The sequence below is a fragment of the Castanea sativa genome, chromosome 2 (genome assembly GCF_040712315.1).
Source record: "Castanea sativa cultivar Marrone di Chiusa Pesio chromosome 2, ASM4071231v1".
Taxonomy (NCBI): Eukaryota; Viridiplantae; Streptophyta; class Magnoliopsida; order Fagales; family Fagaceae; genus Castanea; species Castanea sativa.
Window position 1 is genome coordinate 8,170,210 of NC_134014.1, and position 20,507 is coordinate 8,190,716.

The 20,507-nt window shown below is 37.4% G+C and overlaps 1 protein-coding gene and 1 non-coding gene across 3 annotated transcripts in view; both read right to left on the minus strand.

Moving 5' to 3' along the window:
• Nucleotides 1-13,297, minus strand: part of LOC142625598 (DNA-directed RNA polymerase III subunit 1) — a 45,144-nt gene extending 31,847 nt beyond the window's left edge. For both annotated transcript variants that reach the window (XM_075799247.1, XM_075799248.1), the window contains exons 1-7: nucleotides 13,057-13,297; nucleotides 12,811-12,940; nucleotides 8,490-8,636; nucleotides 2,115-2,292; nucleotides 1,655-1,845; nucleotides 1,383-1,492; nucleotides 1,141-1,240 (exon numbers count right to left, since the gene is read on the minus strand). In XM_075799247.1, the coding sequence (XP_075655362.1) occupies nucleotides 1,141-1,240; nucleotides 1,383-1,492; nucleotides 1,655-1,845; nucleotides 2,115-2,292; nucleotides 8,490-8,636; nucleotides 12,811-12,940; nucleotides 13,057-13,127 (927 nt within the window). In that variant the 5' untranslated portion in view covers nucleotides 13,128-13,297. The remainder of the gene's footprint in view (nucleotides 1-1,140; nucleotides 1,241-1,382; nucleotides 1,493-1,654; nucleotides 1,846-2,114; nucleotides 2,293-8,489; nucleotides 8,637-12,810; nucleotides 12,941-13,056) is intronic.
• Nucleotides 13,298-17,230: 3,933 nt separating this feature from the next.
• LOC142626564 (U2 spliceosomal RNA) lies at nucleotides 17,231-17,426 on the minus strand. The gene has a single exon (XR_012842559.1). It is a non-coding gene; the product is annotated as a U2 spliceosomal RNA (small nuclear RNA).
• Nucleotides 17,427-20,507: the final 3,081 nt, after the last annotated feature.

Sequence of the window (20,507 nt, forward strand, 5' to 3'; positions counted from 1 at the left end):
CATGTGCCGTAGTAATGGGGAGACGGTGAATCATTTGTTATTACATTGTGGAAAGGCTTATCAGCTGTGGAGTTTGGTGTATAGATCTTTTGGGTTTTCTTGGGTCTTGCCAAGATCGATTGCGGATACTCTATTCAGTTGGCGGAATTAGCCTGGAAAGCATTTGTCTAGCATTTGGAATTTAGCTCCATTATGCTTGATGTGGTGTCTTTGGAGGAAGTAAAATAGGAGGGCGTTTGAGGACATGGAAAGTTCAGATGATCAACTATTGGCCTCTTTCAATGGCACTTTGTTTGACTAGTCTAGGACTTAGGGACTCACCTCTGGTGATTCTCTCCCTATGTTTCTTAGCTCTCTCCTGTGTACTTAGTATCTTTTCCTTTCTTTTTCTTTATCTTTATACTCTTTCTTTTCCCTTTGTATTTTTCTCTCTGCCTTATGTTTTCTGCATAAGTTAGTGTTCTTGAATATATATCTTTATTACCTATCAAAAATAATAATAATAATAACATATGGGGGACACCACTCAACCCAAAAGATCAAGCAGATGGATTTGGGGCAAACTGTGTTATATCAACCACTCACTCTTTTGATTATTACTTAATGTGGGACTTCACTCATACATGTATGCCCAACAATCTCTCCCTCACGTGTGAGTCATTGTCTCTCTGTAGGCAAAGGCTAGTCAATGCCTTGATCTCCGGCCATGAATCATAGATTCTTTTTGGTGATCAGGGCATACCCTAAATCATATATATCAATCTATTTTAGATTCATAGATATTAATTTCCACCTTACACGTAAGAACCATGGATTCAGACTCCAACAATCGAAAATAATAATAATAATAATAATTGTGATATTCCAAGAAAATAATAACAACTACAACAATAGTTATAACATCACACTCATTCCTGAGGAGCCAGTATGTATGGAAGTTTTGTTTTTTATAAGTCAGTACGTATGGAAGTTAATTTACAAACACAACAGCAAAGGGGAAACAAACACTATATAAGAAAATAAAAATTAAATAAAACAACATGATCTACATCACTTATAACAAGCAACCTTACAGTAACATTAGAGTATTCAATGTCGGACAAAGTTGTGTATGAAAGGGTTCAAATTCCTTTATCCTACCAGACGATTGGATGCAGTGCTTGCTTCTAATAACTCCTGACGAAGGCTAGCATTTGCCTGAATAATTCGCTTTAACCTCTCCGTAATGTCATTTTCATTGCTGCAACAGGCAAAAAAAGAAACCCATAGCATAATTTACAAACTATAACATCAACAGAACAGTCACAAAGGACGATCTAGTCAAAAAATTGAGAACTGAAAACTGGCTAGAAATAAGTACACTTCAATCTATTCTTTCTGACCTTTGAGATCCACTCATGATAACAGAAGGACGAATAGGTACAGGAGGTACTGCGATGTTTTCCATGATGAGTTTCTCTGGTCTATCAGAAAGATAAAGCAACTCACAATCCTGCAATAAAAAGATATTGTGAAATTTTATGATAATAAGAAAAATGATGCAAAGAAAGTGTAACAAATTTCACTTTAAAATTCTAAGCACCACACATTCCTGTACTAAAAATAAGAAAATCATGCAGAAATTAATAAAATGCAAATGGGAATAGAAGCATACCTCATCCACCATCTTTTTAAAAAGAGCAAGAACCTCGACAGTGTCAAGATTAAAAGTAGGTGCACTGAAGACCGTCTTAGAATCTTTTGTGTGAGAGATTGCTGATCTAAATTCCTCCATAGTTCCATCATTAGAGTTTGGACGCTCATGATTAAAGCCCAGGATAGGAGGACCAGCTTTCTTCACCAAAGCTTTTATATAATACATAACATGGAAATAACCACAAGACAGCATTATTAAAAGATTTAAAACAGTTACAGAAATCAAAACAGAAACCACAGCATCAATCCTTAGTTCTACAGCTTTATAAGGCATTTGACAAAAAGTGGCAAAGCAAGCATTCAAATAAAAAGTCAGAATTAGTGGGGAAAAAAACGATAGATAACAATTAGCATAGCAAACGGCACAATTCTCTTTCATCTTGACGATTATAAAAACATCAGAAAGGTAAAATCCAAACCATTTATATATCCACATCTTGAGCACTTAAATGCTTTCTTGGAACCTGTCAAGCTATTGCACTTTTTTACAATCTCTTTCAGTAATTCGGCCTTCTTCAGAGCCTCTAATCTAGGATTCCTCATCTTCTTCAAAAACTCTTTACGTATGTCCTCCACCAAAAGTATGCGAGCACATGACTGTAGATAAACCTTTGGGATTAAGAACTGACTAGGCCAACATAATAAGCAATAGAAATCAAAAGAATATTTCTTTTTTTTTATATAGGTAATCAGAAAGCTTTTATAAATGATAGTAAAAAACATACAAGAAGTTCATGATGATGAACAACAAGAAATAAGCTATCAAAAAACTAAGCGAAAGGAGGACAAGAACTCAGATAGAGAAGAACAATTAGTAAAACCCCAACAACGAGACCACTCCAAAAGACTACGCTGACATAAAAGCTTTAACTCAACCAACGTCTTCTCTTTGTCCTCAAAGGATCGGCGATTTTGTTCCAACCACACAGTCCACATTAAGCAGCCTGGAACCAAGTTCAATATGTCCAACTTATGCTTCCCATGCCACTGATGCCAACTAGATAACAAACCCGCCACCGATCTTGGCATAACCCACAGGATACCAAATGCCTGAAGCAAACAAGTCCATAAGGAATGGGTAACAAGGCAATGGAGAAGAAGGTGGTTAACCGACTCCCCGTCACTGCAACACATACAACACCTTCTTCTTTTTTTGGATAAGTAATAAAGATAATTTCATTGATATTAAAAAGAGAGAGTCACCCAAGTACACAGGGAGTATACAAGGGGGAACAAATCAAAGACGAACATTACAAAAGTCAAGAAAATCCAAAATAGAAAGAAAAGGATGGCTTCTCCACACAGAGAACCAATCAAGTAAGGTTCGGAGAAAAAGAAGCTTAAGATTAGGCATGGAACTCTCGATGTCTTCAAAACATCTACTATTTCTCTCCTTCCAAATACACCACAACAAACAATTAGGGATGGCCATCCAAATATCTCCACAACATACAACACCTATTAGCCAAAGAGCATCTCTTAAGCATAAGGTTATCCAAAGTAAGGATCCGGCCATAAGCAGCAGACCACAGAAACAACGCCACGCGCTTAGGGATCTTCGGTTTCCAAACCCCCCTCCAAGGAAGCCAAGGATTCGAAGCACCCCGAAACGCAAGGTAATAAGACCGAGTGTCAAACTTACCATCCCCTTTAAGCCGCCAGTAAAGGATATCTCTCCTACTACCCTGAGGAATACAAGTTTGGATGAGCCGAAGAAGAGAATACGAAGCAGCCAACTCCCAATCTTCAAAAGCTCTATAAAACGTTAAATTCCGCACTATAACATTACCCCCTTCTGGAATCCACAGAACCTTTGAGATACAGGCATCCTTGACTGCTAAACACACGTAGAGCTCAGGATAGAGAACTTTTAGAGTATCGTCACCAATCCACCTATCATGCCAAAAGCAGATATGAGTGCCTTCCCCCACTACAAAAGACAGATGCTTAGAAAAGCTCTCCCAACCTTCATTAATGCTTCTCCATAGGCCACACCCATGGGACCTCCTACAAACGTTAGTCCTCCAGCCCCCTTGTCCCTCGCCATATTTTGAAGAGATAACACGACGCCATAGGTGGGTAACTTCATGGCCATATCTCTACAGCCACTTCCCTAATAAAGCCTGATTAAACGGCACCACTTTTCTTATCCCCAAACCACCCATCTCAACGGGTAAACACACCTTATCCCATGCCACCAAAGGATATTTGAAGCCCCCCTCAGAAGACCCCCAAAGGAAATTCCTCTGAATACTTTCCAATCTGTTTGCCACAGCTTTAGGGATGGTAAAGAGAGAGAGAAAAAAAAGTCGGGAGACTTTAGTAACATGAGCCTACCACCCTTAGATAAATAGAGACGCTTCCACCCAGAAAGCCTCTTCTCCAAAATACCCCCCTCCCCCCTCTTTCCCTCCCAAAAAATCTCCCTTGAACAACTGGGCTTGAGACAAAGAGCTGAAAGAAAAAAGGCACTGTATGGAAACCCTCTACCCATTGTTCTATGCAAAAGTAAAATGTTTGTCAATCAGCCATGGAAAGGTAACTTCTGTTCTATGTGAGACTTTGAAATTTGACATTTATGGTCTGAGACCATTTGCAGCTTACATGTTCAATAAGGTTGCATCACAAGTCTAGGGCTTAGACAGTTTTTTATTTGAGTCACTAATTCTTCTTCTTCTCTTTTTCTTTTCTTTTTTTGGATAGGTGATAGAGATTTTATTGAATAAAAAAGTATATCATGTTCACAATGATGAACACTTTGTACTTGAGAAAATCACAGATAAATCAACAAGAAAACCTAACAGATTGTAGGAAATCAAAAATGGAAATACATTGTGAAAAACCCTAGATTTGAGACCACTTAAGCAAAGTCCCAACTAGCAGAGATTTCAAAAGATCTAAAGTTCTCTCAGTATCTTTAAAAGTACAAGTATTGCGTTCCCACCAAATTAACCACATTAGACAAGATGGTACCATATTCCAAATATTTGAAAAGTGTTTCCCTAACCAATTCCTCCATGCAAAAAGAAGAGAAGCAACCATCTTCGGCATCACCCACAGGATCCCAAACAACATAAAAACTTCACTCCACAAAGCATAAGCAAACTTACAGTGGAGCAAAAGGTGGTCCACAATTTCCCCATCACGGCGACACAAGCAACACTAGTTGACTAGGGGCATACCTCTCTTAACAAGATTATCAATGGTAAGAATCTTACCCCTAGCTGTTATCCATGAAAAGAAAGACACCCTTTTTGGTGCCTTTACACACCAAATGCTCAAGGTCCAGGCAAGAAATTATAGTAAGAGCATACATCAAAAATACCAGTCCTAGTCAACAGCCAAATCAAGTTGTCATCACCCTCACCACTTGGCATATTGGAATAAAGGAGCTCGAAAAAAGTACACACAGCTTCCAATTCCCAGTCATGAAAAGCTCGGTGAAATTGTAAATTCTAGCTCCTAAATCCCCCTTCTAATGCAAGAATAACCAAGTCAAAAATCCAAGCTTCTTTAGACACAGAGCAACAAAACAGATCGGGATAGAGATCATTTAGAGGAATAAGCCCATTCCAAGAATTGTACCAGAACCGAATATGATGTCCCTCCCCCGTAGCATACACCGCCTATCCAAAGAAACTCTCTGCACCTGCCCTAATATTCTTCTTCTTCAATTTCTGTTTTTCAAAACCAAGCAGCCAACAGATCAATCAAGATTCATCATTTTTCTAACCTATCACTAAATCACTTAGACATCAAAATCAGCCACCAATATAGTTATTCCAACCCAACGGTAATCCAAAGCTTATTACTTTTCTAACTAGTCAGAATATAGTAACTTTTTTCCCCAAACCAGCCCTTAAAAATTTTATTTATAAAAAAAACAAAAATAAAATCCTACTGCTTTGGTAATGAAAACAAAGACCCTAGGTTCTAGACTGTCCTGCATCAAAAAGGTAGGAACGCAATCTCTCAAATTCGTATGGCTGCAGGAAGCATAGGCCACCTAAAATGTCATTTGAGCTTGATCCAATTCAGAGATTGTGAATTGCAACCCTTGTGGTTTTTTTCATAGCTCAAGGGGATTGAGACTAGGAGACTCTTTGTCCCCTCTTCTGTTCATTATCATAATGGAGGCACTTAGCAAGAACTTGGAAAGAGTGGGGAGAGGCAATTAAATATCAGGGTTTTCAGTTGGTGGCCATTCTTATAGCACAGTGAGAATCTCACATCTTCTCTTTGCAGATAATACTTGGGCATTTTGTGGGGCAGATCCAGAGCAAATTTGGCACTTGAAAGCACTGTTTGTATGCCTTTAGATTATTTCCAGGTTTAAGATAAATTTGATGAAATCTGAACTGGTTCTGGTTGGCGGTGTGCTGAATGTGGAAGCTTTGGCTGGTATTTTGAGTTGCAAGGTAGCTCAGTTACCGATGAGATATATGGGCCTTCCCATTAGGCTTTACTTTTAAAGCAAAAGTTGTATGGAATGGTCTGAATGTGTGATAGATAAAATGGAGAGGCATTTGGTTGGTTGGGAAAAATGTATCTTTCTAAGGGGGGTCAGATTACTTTGAGAAAGATCACCTTATCCAGTCTACCTACTTATTCTTATCTTTGTTCCCTATCCTAACGAGTGTTGCCCAGGGTATTGAAAAAAAAAAATGGATCAGTAAATAAAAACTTTACTGAAAAAAATAGAAAAGAACAAGAAAAAATTTTCTACAAAATTACATAAATCTACAAAATCTAAAACAGAGCGTATGTCAAGATTTTCTGTAGATCTGTGAGCCAATTCAAAATTGGGGGCAACGCATTTGAGATTTGGTCCTATTTAATCAAGCTTAACTTGGGAAATGGTTGTAGTGTTTTGCAATGGAGAGGAATACTTAATGGAGAAGGACAGTGGAAGTTAAAATTTCTACCCTGCCAATGAAATATTTAGGGCTCCCTCTAGGAGCCAGTTTCAAAAGTAGATCTGTTTGGATGGATCAGCTGCGCTAGAAGTCCTATTCCAGGGTGGTTTTTGATGTTAGATCCTACTATAAAGCATTACATTCTACTACCCAATGTCCTTTCCATGGAAGACTTTATGGAAGCTGAAAGTGCCAACAAAGGTCAGTTTTTTCTTTGGACCAAGGAATTGGGAAGAATTTTAACCACTGATAATTTGCAAAGGTTTCAAGTAGTTGTGATTGAATGGTGTTGTGTGTGTAAGAAGGATGGGGAGATTATTGATCATTTACTTATTCATTTCCCCGTAGCTAAAGAGTTATGGAATATGGTGTTTTTATTATTTGGGGTTCAATGGACTATGCCAAGTGGTGTTGCGGAACTTCTAGCTAGCTGGTCGAGCAAGTCTGACAGGCATAAATCTGCGGTGATTTGGAGCATGATCCCTCACTGTCTCGCGTGGGATATTTGGCAAGAGAGGAATGCTCGTACCTTTGAAGGAAGTGGGTGATCAGTTCATGATTTAAAGCTATCTTTACTCAATACTCTGCTATAGTGAACAAATGCTTCATGTGTCGTTACTTTTAATTCTTGGCTGATTTGTACTTTCCATGCTCTATAGTTTCATTGTTTTGTTGGATCCTTAGCACACTGCCTATGTGCTTTGGTTCCTTGTATGTTTTCAATTTTATTCAATGACGCATTATTACTTCTTTTTTTTTAACAATTTGTAAAAGACTGCGAGACTAACATTATTAACAACCATTTACTTTGATTAGTAAATTAAACATGCACTCAATGGATGTTAAACTTACAACCTCATCCTCTATCAAAACTTGTGAAAGGATGAAGTGCCATTTGAGTTTTTAAAGATGCTTGCATTATGAGCACTCCTTTCTTCCAATAAATCATTTTACTTATAAAAAAAGGAGGTGCCATTTGAGCCACACCTTATCAGCATCATCAACAAGAATGATGAAGACAAGGAAGAGAAGATTAAATATACAAAGATTCAAGAATTGTGGTCTAGTAATGTCAGACCTTCTTAGCACCTTTGATAGGTCATTTTAGTTATTAGTGTTAAGTCTTTTAGGTTGAGAAGCTGCTGGATCAGTTTTAATTAAGTTCTATTAGAATAAGGGCAATTTGGTAATTTCTAGAAATCTGGAATGGGCTGTCCTTGGCCATACCAAAGGCCCATGAGTCTTATTTTATGTTTACGTATTATTAAGTCTTTTATTCAATTATTATTAGTATTCCTATTCATTCTAGGAATAGGTTATTTAGAGTCCAAGTCCTATTAGGAAAAGGATAGCTATAGCCTCTATATAAAGGCTCCTTTGTAATCATGTTAGGGCAGAATATTGTGATTGATTAATAAAATTCGGCAGCTTATTTTAAGCTTTGTTTGTGTTATGCAAACTTCTCCAAGGTGTGATGCCAAGGAACCCTAGTTGTGATGCTTATGAAGACCTAAGAGTGATTGCCTAGTGTTTTATTTATGTTATTTTCTGTTTATCCCCTGTTTCAGCCCCAAACAGCCATCAACATGCTTTCTTTTCTAACCTAAACTCTTAAACATCACTCCTTAGTCAAGAATTCATCAAGAAACCTAGTATAGTGCCGAACTTCTTAACAGTCCTGCATCAAAGAATTTATGTTAAACTTTAAGATTCCTATGACTAAATATCTCGAAATCATGCCCCACCAGTCACATTTTAAGAAACTAGTTACAACCTCAACATAACTAAGAAATGGAGTTTTTCTCCAACCATATCTATAACAGGAAAAAGTACAATAGATTAAACAAGTGGAGCAAAAGGTAGAGAACTCTTTCTGACCTTACAAATGCACTTCAAAATGTTCATAATGTTATCCCTATATGCAACATTGTAAACTGGGAGGGCAAGTTTTATGTATCCAAAGTGCCCCGGACAACTATCAAATTTCCCATGGCATGTTGCACATGTGCCTTCCTTATTTGGGCCCTGAAATACATAAAAGGAAAAAATTTTAAACCTCTTGATATAAGAAAAATATAGGGAAAAGAATATAAGTAAAGCTACCATATAAACACATTTTTTTTTTGATAAGTAAGAATGATGATATATATACGAAGGTTACTCTATGCCTGAAAAACACATAGCAACCTAGAAATACAAGAAAAAGAAAACAAAGAGAAACAAGAGAGAAAACCAAACAACAAAGAAATTACAATAGGAGAAGGGAACAAAGAAAAGAAGGGAGGGAATCACTAGACGTGAGTCCCCACGCCCGAGACCAATCAAATAGAGTTCCACAAAAAGAAGCAAGCAACTGATCACTAGAGCTATCCAAATCCTCAAAAGTCCTCCGATTCCGCTCCTTCCAAATACACCAAAGGATGCACAATGGGACTAAATTCCAGATTTGAGACGAATGCTTCCCCAGCCAATTCCACCATCCAAAAAGCAAGTCTGGAATCGAACTAGGCATAACCCAAGCCAAGCCAAAAGTTATAAAAACAAAGCTCCATAACCGATAGGCCACCTCACAATGAAGAAGAAGGTGATCTACCGTCTCTCCACAATGACGGCACATAATGCACCAATCCACAAAAACTAATCTCCTCAATCTCAGATGGTCTCCCGTTAGGATCTTATTCCAAGCTACACACCAAACAAAAAAAGAAACTCGCCTAGGGGCCTTTACTCTCCAAATAGCTTTCCAAGGAAAGATAGTTGAAGGAGAATTTCTTAATTTGTTATAGTACGACCGGATGTCAAAAGCCCCATTAGGCTTCAATTTCCAACTCATCCGGTCTCCAACATCCATAGGAGGGATTATAGCACCCAACATACGAAGAAACCGCAGCCCTTCATCCATCTCCCAATCATTAAAAAATCTACTAAACCGAACATTCCAACATCTTCTATCCTCCGCCCCCTGCCTATGCAAAGAAGCTTCAACAGAAGCCTCCTTATCAATGGCAATGCCATACAGCCTAGGAAAAGCCAATTGAAAAGGTTGATCCCCATACCACCCATCCTGCCAAAACCTCACCCTATTCCCCAACCCAACCACAAACTAACAATTTTTGCTGAAATCCTCCCAACCCATGCGGATGCTTCTCCACAAACCACACCCATGAGCTCCCCTACCCAGCTTTGAGGTCCATCCCCCCCAATTTTCCCCATATTTTGAAGCTACTACCCGCCTCCATAAACGACCCTCTTCCTTACCAAACCGCCACAACCATTTCCCCAATAAAGCCTTATTAAAGGTAGTGAGTTTCTTTATCCCTAAGCCACCATTGGCTAAAGGTGCACAAACTTTGTCCCATCCTACCAAATGAATCTTGCTATCTCCCCACAGGAAATCCCTTTACATCTTTTCAATTTTATTAGCCACATGAGTAGGAATTGAGAACAACGATAGAAAGTAAGTCGGAAGACTAGAAAGCGTACTCTTGAGTAACATCAAACGACCCCCCTTAGACAAGTACAACTTCTTCCATCCAGATAATTTCCGGTTAATATTTTCCAAAATTGTGTTCCAAATTGAAGGGGAGTTGTGAGAAGCCCCCAGCGGCATGCCAAGATACAACATAGGTAAAGATCCAACTGCGCCCCAATATATCCGCCGAGAGCATGCACATCACCAACCTCCCCTATAGGAACCATTTCGCTCTTATGCACATTGACCTTCAAACCCATTGCGCACGAAAACTAAGGAGCAACAACCGAATATGAAGAATTTGCTCCACATCTGCATCACAAAAGAGGATAGTATCATCTGCAAATAACAGATGTGAAACACATTCCCCACCATCCCTCCTACCCTCAAAATTAAAACCACGAATCAAGCCAGTTCCCTCCATTCTTCTCAACATCCTACTAAGCACCTCCATCAAGATCAAAAACAGCATAGGAGATAGCGGATCTCCTTGTCTTAAACCCCTTGAGCTACTAAAGAAATCAGCTGGGGACCCATTAATCAAAATAGAGAACTGAATTGTGGATATATAAGAACGGATCCACTTACACCACTTCACTCCAAAACCCATCCTATTCAGAAAATACAACAAAGCCTCCCAATTCACATGATCGTAGGCTTTCTCCATATCGAGCTTACAAATGACTCCAGGAACCCTACTCTTCCCACGACTATCCACACACTTATTCGCAATGAGAACCGAGTCAAGGATTTGTCTCCCACCCACAAAGCTATTCTGATTCTCAGAAATCAATTGATCTAAAACCACTCTCAAGCGATTAGCCAAGACCTTAGCCAGGATTTTATACACACTCCCCACCAAACTAATAGGACGAAAATCTCTAATATTGGAAGCATCATTCCTTTTAGGAATTAAAGCAATGAAGGTCGCATTAAGGGATTTTTCAAACTTGCAATGATGGAAAAACTCTTCAAAGACCGCTAGGACATCTTTCTCCACTACCTTCCAACAATGATGATAGAACGCCATAGTGAACCCATCCGGACCTAGAGCTTTGTCCCCTTCCAGATCCCTAACAACTTGAAGAATCTCCTCTCTCTCAAACTTCCTTTCAAGCCAAACCCTTTCCCTATTCTCAATGCGATCAAACTCCAAACCCTCCACAAAAGGCCTCCACTCCTCAGTCTCCTTGTACAAATTTTTATAAAATTGTACAACTTGAAAAGTTACCTCGGAGGCCTCTTCAAAGACCACCCCATCCACCTCCAAGGTCCTTAGATGATTAGAACGTCTGTGGGAGTTAGCCATTTTGTGAAAAAACTTGGTGTTATTATCCCCTTCCTTGATACATAACATCCTAGATTTTTGTCTCCAAGAAATTTCTTCTAATGAAAGAAGATGCTCCACCTGGGATCTCAAACCAGCCCTATGAACTATCTCCCCATCAGAGAGACCTAAATCCCCCTCCTCAGCCCTATGAACTATCCCCCTCCATATAAACACATTGAAAATGATTATCATAATATCTATGTGTTGACTATCAATTTTACAATCCCCACAAACAAAAATATATATACTTATTGAGACAGCAACTTATGTGATAAAAGTCATGTCAACAACATAATACACAATTTTATTCATTAATGTCTTTGTAAGGATTACATAGTAAGATTTCTAGAACCCCTAATATCATACTTTACCCTAATTACTCTTTAAGGTGTATTTGGATACCGCTTATTGCTGAAAACTGAAAACTGAAAACACTGTAGTAAAATAATTTTTAAATGTGTGAATAGTGTTGTGGGACCCAGTTTTGAAGTTTTTTTAAAGGAAAAAGATACTTGCAGGTCCTGTGAACAGTGCACAGGACCCACTGGAAAACACACATGCAAACGCACGGACGCAAACGTTGTATCCAAACTCACCCTTAATTAGTATCACACCAACTACATCACCCTATAATGTAAATTTCATCAGAATAAATCAAAGGAAGAACAAGATCGAAGTTGGATCATAGTATAGGAGAAGACAAACACTCCATTCATGTATTTTTAATTTCAGTAGCAGCCATCCTTCTTCGTTGGAAGAGAACAAGGATAAAGATAAATTGACGACAATGAAGTCAACTTGCAGTGCCTTTCCATTAGAATTAAGTTTTGCAAACCTTTCTTAAATATACGCTGTTTTGATTGGTCTACATACTACATATTAAAAATAATAAATAAATAAACTAAACCTCTCAACATTTTCCGGCTATTGATATTGCAGAATTCCAAACCTCCAACTTTTCTCAATTCCAACTCATGCATACCAAATGATCTCGATGCTAGATCCACATTGAATTCATCACTAAGCTGTACACTCATGTTTCCACATCTAGAGTTTGGATCTCATCCAAGGCTGGTTTGGTTAGGCGCTTTGGGAGATTAAAATAGCATTTTTTTTTTTAAACTCAAAACTCTGTTTTGCAACCACAATTCCTCATAGCTTCTTTTTTTTTTTTTACAAAACGCTCATTTTAAACTCAAAACACAATTTTCCAACTGCTTATACAAACACACCCCTATTTGAGCAAAACAAATCAGAGGTTGAAACATTCATAAACACTAGAAAACTACAGTTCAGCACCAAACACTAGAAAATACATCCACATAACGTTTTAACTTATTGATAATCCTATTGACCTAAAAATTACACACATGAATCATAGAGATTAGAGAGAGTACCATTCGTGGATCCAATAAGCCACCTTCGATAGGAATTCTTGCTGCATCATAATACTGGCCTTTATATACTTGAACCTCAGCGATTCTACTGATCTCCGATTCGGATAACGTGCTGAAGTTCATGCTTTGTCTACAAAATTCACAGCAACATACATATCATTAAATCAAAAATTAAAACAAAACAAAAATAAAATAAAATATGATGAAAGAGAATGAAATTGAAGCAACAGTGAGAGAGGTTCTCACATCTTGCGGGGCCCAACATCTTCGATGTAGGGCTGCTTAGTGAAGACCATGTCTTGCGCTTGCACATTCATGTTTGATTCAAAACCGTTGAGAATGGAAACGGCGTGTGGGGTTTTGGGGGTTTGGGGTTTTAGGTGTTAGGCGCGAAAGTGCGAAACCGTCAGAGCGTGCTCTCTTTCTCGATTGCGAGATAGTTCAGTGGTTATTTTCTTTTCTTTTCTGTTTTTCAAATTGTAATGCCAAAATAATTTGCATACGAGCCTGTGGCCCTGTGGGGTTGAAAGTTGAAACCTCACGGTCTTTTCTTGGGCGATGTAACTCTTTGTTACCAAATGGGCTTAAGAACAAACGGCCTTTAAATTTGATCCAATTGACAAAACTAGCAGATTTTGTGCTAGAGTTTGATAGGGTGCGCCAGGCCCATTCTGTAGTCCACCGCATGGGGGATAAGCAAAGGCCCAGTAGCAATACTGTGCTGCGCCTTCACCTTTAAAAAATTAATTTATTATCACGTGGCCTAGCGGGCAAAATGAGATAATATTCAATCGAGAACAGACGTTGGCGGTGGGACTTGAAATCATCCTATGTATAATTAAAGAAAGTGGGATTCACTTCACCTTCTCAACAAACAAAAAAAACTTGTTAAAATATCTTATAGCTAAATAAGATATCTGAGTTTCAATCCTCATCGATACCAATAGTGAATAGAGAATAACAAATAAAAATAAGGGCATATTTAGTTCACTATTTAGTCATATTTCAATTTTTATATCTCAAAACTTTAATTTATATCTCATATTTTAATTCTCAAATTCTCTTTTAACCTCCCTTATTGTGTTTGGCTCAAAATGTGACTCTAGTTTTCAACATCTTTAATTCAAAATGATGGATCCCACTAGTCTAATTGGTTCAAAACGGCTACAATACTCTTACCTCAAGAATGAACTCTTCTCTTTCCCACACTACTAAGAAGAAAGAAGAACTAGGGGAAGAAGCTCAATTAGTGTTTTTTCTCACCGCATCAACTAAACACACAGACCACAAATAGCAAGCAAACCCACATGAACTAAAGAAGAGAAAGAATTGAAACCCATAAAAGCTCATGAGTATTCAACCCCAAAATCCAAAGATCGGCATCTTCTCTCTCTCCCTAGGCCAATAGCCCTCTCTCTCCCTATAGTGTGGATTTCCTCAAGTGGGTTCTCTCTTCCCTCTCTCTCTTGCGGTCTCTCTCAGGAGTTTCTTATTTTTGGGGGAAGAAATTTGTGGATTTATGTGTGATTGAACACAGTTCTGGGTTTGTATTTTTGGGTTTGATCAATACACATGTTTGTGTTTCCAATTTTCTCTAATATGTAATATTTGGTAAATTCAATAAACAAAAAAGAGACCAATACCATGGAAATATGAGAGTAATGAGAAGAAAGAATAAAGAGAAAAGAAGAAAGGCAAGCGCAAAGTGAAGAAAAAAGAAAAAAGAAAGAGAGGAGTGAATTGAAGAAAGAAAATAAAAAGAGAGTTGGTCTATCATGTGTGTGTGATAAGGCGGTGGGTCCCATTACTTTTTTGTATTTACTAAAATGCTACTTAACTCATAACTTAAAATATAGGGGGTGTTTGGTAGGAATATCTAAACAATAGTTTTCCTTATTTAAACAACATGACACATTTCCACAACACTTTTTTACCCACACGTATTTTCAAAAAACTTAAACAACGTTACTAGAACAACATTACCAAACGGCCCCCTAAAAACACAAAAAACTTGTTCTCAACTATCATTACTCTAAACAAAAATTGCACAGGTGGGTCCCAAAATTTTTGAGTGATGAGTAATGAAAACAAGCCAAAATTGGAAATTAACTCAGTTTGTCAAGCAATATAATTAGTAGGCACTATTTTCAAACTATATTTTTTATAACATCTCGAGTTTAAAAGACTCGATTTTGGGCTTAAAAATCGAGTCTTAAATACTCGATTTTAGTGTTCTGATCATGTCTAATGTGGCATTTCTTCCACGTGGCGTCTGTCTGAAAATCAAGTCTCTAAGATTCGATTTATATCCATAAAATGCTTTTCTTATTTTCCTTCTTTTTTATGCATTTCATTTTCCTCTGTACATCTGTTCTCTTTGTCTCTCTCCTCACTACCTCTCCATCTACTTCTTTCTTCTTCCATGCTGATATGCACAAGCCCAGCCGCCACAAACCCATCACCGCCGACCCACGTTGACCCATCTTGGCCTCTCTTCTCTATTTTCGGCGTTTGTGCTTGTGTTTCAGAGTGGATTTCCGGCTAAGTTTTGGGCTATGTTTGTGTTTCGGGCTAGATTTTTGTTTTCGGGCATGGGTTTCAATTTGGGTTTGTGTTTTAGGTATAGGTTTCAGCCTCTCTCTTGTGTTTCGAGTGTGGTTTTTGCTGGTTGTTGTCGATCTATGGGTTTCAGCCTCTCAATTTGTGTTTCTAATCTGGGTTGTTGTCGATCTGCTCATTTTTTTGTTGTGATTTTTTTGCTTTCTTTTTTTGTTCTTCTTCACTTGTTTTTTATGGGCATTGGTTACAATGGCGGGGTTGAACTTTGACGATGGTTGGTTATGATCAGGTACGACGACGCATGGCCCTAGTTTGCTCGCAGGTGACTCACTTTATGACCCAGTCCGGATTAAGCCTGTACCGATCATAACAGATGCAGGCTTAAAACAGTTTTTGTTTTGTAAAGGGTTTTATAAATCGAGTCTCTAAAACTCGATTTTCAAGTAGACACCACGTGGAAAAAAATGCCAACTCAAACTTGATCAAAACATGAAAATCGACCCTCAAAGACTCAATTTTCAGGCCTAAAATTGAGTCTTTTAAAGTCAAAATGTTACTAAAAAATATAGTTTTGTAACAATGCCTACTAATTATATTGTTTAGCAAACTGAGTTAATTTCCAATTTTGGCCAATGAAAACATAACAAAATGGCCTAAATGTTGCTACTTTCTACGGTAAATATTTGCACAAGTATTGCCATATATCGGTGTTTTTTTGTGCATTTATTTTGGTGCATTTTTAGTGAGAATAATATTATCTAATATCTATTTTCGAATGTTATATATGGGATCAGGGACGGACCCAGGTGGGGGCCTAGGCCCCCCCGGGCCCAAAAAAAAAAAATTAGTAAGTAAATTTTCCCCAAGAAAAATGATAAGAAGACTTGGGCTCCCCCTTTCTTTTTAGCCCAGCCCCCCTCCAAAAATCCTAAACCATCCCATTGAGTCAGTCAGCCCAGAGCAAGACCCATTGACTATGTACCTATTGTTTCCATAAACAGAAACGCAACCTGTTGAGAAATTTTATTTATCTCGCTGGAAATTAAGGTATGCATTAGTGTCACAGCCAACGACAATGAACCTGTTTTAAGTGCTAGAGATGGTGGAATTGAGGCCTAAGTTGAGCCGCACTATGTCCCATATTCTAGGATCCAACACACCCTGTTCATCATAACAATCCTTGGCCATATACATCAAGATGTCAGCCAGCCCAGAGCCCATGTAAATAAAAAACAATAGTGTTTCGTGTCTTTTGTTTTTATTGGTAGTTGATTATATCTTAATATATTAAAAAACAATGATTTTTGTGTACTTGTCTTGGTTGATAGTTTTTTAATAGTATATGGATGCATATTTGAAGAAAAAAAAATCGGTTTACTCCACCCCCCCCCAAGCCTGAAATCCTGAGTCTGTCGTGGGATAGTATTATCCAATATCTATTTTGCTTTTATAAGTTACATGCAATATCCATGAATGTTATATATGGTTTAAGTGTTATTATTGCATCATCCATGAATATTATCTATGGTGCTTAGATCAATTCTCAGCACAGACAATATTAAATTTTAATATCCATTCAAATAATTGTCAAATGTAAATAAAAGAATAGGCACTCAAGTCAATAATCGCCCACATCGATTAAATTTGAAAGAATAATAAAAATTAATAAAGAAATAACATTATATAAAAAGTGTACTATAAAAACCGAATAATTTAGCAGTCCAATTCTTAATTAAGACCGTATATTTAACATTTTTCCCCAAAGCCAGAGCATCTTGTTTGCTGGCCCAATACGCAGGCGTCCGTAGAAAATAAATCTAGCCCTCCTATCTTGGTAGTACAAATATTTTGGCTAGAATTGGTGGGGTGCGCCAGGCCCGAGCTATAGTGCAACGCTTGGGCGACGCTCAAGAGCCCCAGTAGCAAGCTACTGTGGCGGACTCTACCCCTCAAGAAATAAATTTAATATCGTGTGGGCCGATGACCCACATATCAGATATTAAACTGATAAGAACAGATACTACACTTGATCTTAGCCAAAAGGCCGAGAAAGGTATGATTTGTAACGTTGCTTGCTTCTTGTTTTACCAATCGTCTAAGCTTTGCTCTTCTCTCACTTACTCCATGTGGGACATAATGACCTCAAAAGAAAACTAAAAAACATACGAATGTGTTGCCCCCTTGGCTTTGCTTCCTTTCACAGCCTTAAACCTGGAACATGATGCTTCTAAGACTGCTATGATTTGCAGGCACAAACAAAGGCAATGTGATGAAAGCTAAAAATCAAAACTGCACCAACGAATCAAAAATACACAATAAATGGTCCCAACTCCCAAGGCTTTCTGTGCAGGAAGCATGTTTGGAGCTGCCTCAGCACATTGAAGAACATCGTTTTGAATAGCTACTACTGTCCACTATGATCACTCACTTAGTCTTGGTAATAACAAGTTTTTACATGATATAATCTGATCACTTGAGAAAGAACCTTTACCATCTCGGTTCAATGCAGCCAGCCTGCTTAGTACACAGTCCAACTCAGTAAGGCAAAAGCATAACTTAGTATTACAAAGCTCAGCAAATTGAACACAATTTCAGCACCCAAAATGATGACTTTTTTAGATAAAAATTTATGATATTACACTATTATATATACTCAAATCAAGTCTCATTTTCACAAATTTGTTCAAGAATATATGTTTTAGCAGCTCATTTGATAGTTGATCCCATATCTGTGATTAAGCATAATTTGTTTATTAGATAAAATGAATATAAATAAACATTTTTTCAAACCAAACACTTGTTTATAAACAACTCAGTTAATTTATAGTCGTACCCGAAAGACTAATGACAGTCCATTGTTTTGCTGTAGCATTATTCTGTTCTTATAAAAGTGGTTTTGGTCCTCTGAATTGATGTATCAGGGCTCTTTGCATTGACATATGGGCTTACCTCTCTAAGAACCTTGGTCTACTTTCTGTTATAGGTTATAACGCACTGAAAGCATTACCCATGTTAGCTACTAGACCAGGTGTGGTTTACAAATTGTTGGATATATTGGAAATGTGTTAATGTTCTTCTTATGCAGGACATCCTAGTGGCCAGTAGTACCTATTGGAATTTGGAATGAAATTCTCTACTTTCGTTTTTTTGTCATTCAATCTAGCCTTAACCAAAATGACCTTTTGGTACCAAATGGAGCTTAAAGAACAAACAGCCTTCAGTGGCAACGCCACATTCAGCTCAGGGTGTCCCCAAGAACAACCTGACCTGAAAAAAAAAATTATATATAATAATTAAAAAATATATATTTGTTTACCCTTAAAAAAAATTAGGAACACCCTCAAATTTAAAAAATATATATATATATATGTTCTACTTTCAAGCGAAAAAAAAAAAAAAAACCCAAAAAAATATGAACTGGAATCTAAAGGAAAAAAAAAATTTGTAACAGAGCAAGTGACAAGCCCACGGATTCTCAAAAAAAAAAAAAAAAAAAAAATGGACAACAAGCAAACCCCAATATACGTTGCAAATCACGAAATCGAAAACCTGAAATCACTAAATCAAAAATCACTAAATAAAACCTAAAGACAAAAACGTCAACAGAGCAACGCTGCAACACAAGCCAACGGACGGATTAGGCATCGCCGCATCAAAGATCGGTCAGCCAAGCTCCAGTCCAGAGCACATCGCATCGGGATTCGAGCATCAGAGATCGCTCACTGGATCAGATCGGAGATCGCCGATCTGTCAAGTTGCTCGCTCGTCGATCGGAGATCGCTCGTTGCTTGCCCCTTAGCCTCAGGCTTCCCTGCTCCAGTGCTCCCTCAAGGTATTTCATTTTACTAACTTCTCTCTTTTTTTCTCTTAGTCTCTCAGTCTCTCTCTCTCTCTTTATCTAAAATCACTGAAATGAAATGAATGAGAGTCTCTCTCTCTCTCTTTTTATTCTTTAAAACTAACTTTATTAGATTCTTTTAAACTGTGATTGGCTGATTCATTGCTTAGCTTTAACTTTATTAATATTTTGCCATGTTTTTCATTTTTTGGCTTTATCTTATCCGTTGGTGTTGGTGAGATATTAATTATCTTTTAGTGTAATTTGTATTGTGATTGTGAAATTTTATGATTGTCAGCTGGCTCTTGTGATTGGGGGCATCAGGCATGAGGCTTGTCTGTTGAGTGGGGTGGGGGGTGGATGGGCACATGGGGCTAGGTGAGATATTTGAATTGGGAGAAGCAAATGCATATGGGATGTGTGCTAGTGCAACTAATAAACACTAATTTAATTAACCAATAATTAATTGGGGAAAGCAACTAATAAACAATAATTAATAATTTAATCAACCAATATATTATAAAAGACAAACAAATTAAATTATGTTAAGCTAAACAACAATTAATAATTTTATAATTAATGGAACAACAATATAACAAAATATAGTTTATAAAAGACAAACAAATTAATGAAACAACTAAACAACAATAATTAATAATTTTATTAATATTTCAAATGAACTTATAGTTTATTGTTTTTCTTTTGCTAGAATTATGGACATATATTTGATAAAAAAAAACCACATACCTAAGATTCATCTCCTGTGCAAGATTCATCTTCATCTTCTAAGCGAATTTGTGTTGACTTTAACTTAGAAAATCTTCCTTCAAATCCTAGGCTACAAGAAAAGATATCATCTTATCTTCCTAATAATTATGATGAAATAAGAAGATATTCGTTACAAAAAAGCCCTTGTCAACCTATTTTCCACCATAATGATTACCCTCTATCATATTTTTTTAGAAAGCCACGTCGATTTAGATCCGAATGGTATGAAAATAGAAAGTAGTTGGAATATAGTATAGACAATGATGCAGTATTTTGTTTTTATTGTTACCTATTTGGGCAAGATGTTGGTAAGCAAAGAGGAGCTGAGACTTTTGTAACGAAGGGATTCAAACTTTGGAATCAAAAAGAGAAGTTAAATTCCCATGTTGGAGGAGTTAATAGTGCTCCTAACCAAACTGTCAAAAAGAGTGAAGATTTACTGAAGGAAAAGTAACACATTCAAAGTGTTTTGGTTAAGCAATCAAATCAAGATAAAATTGAATATTGGCTTCACTTAAATGCAATAGTTGAT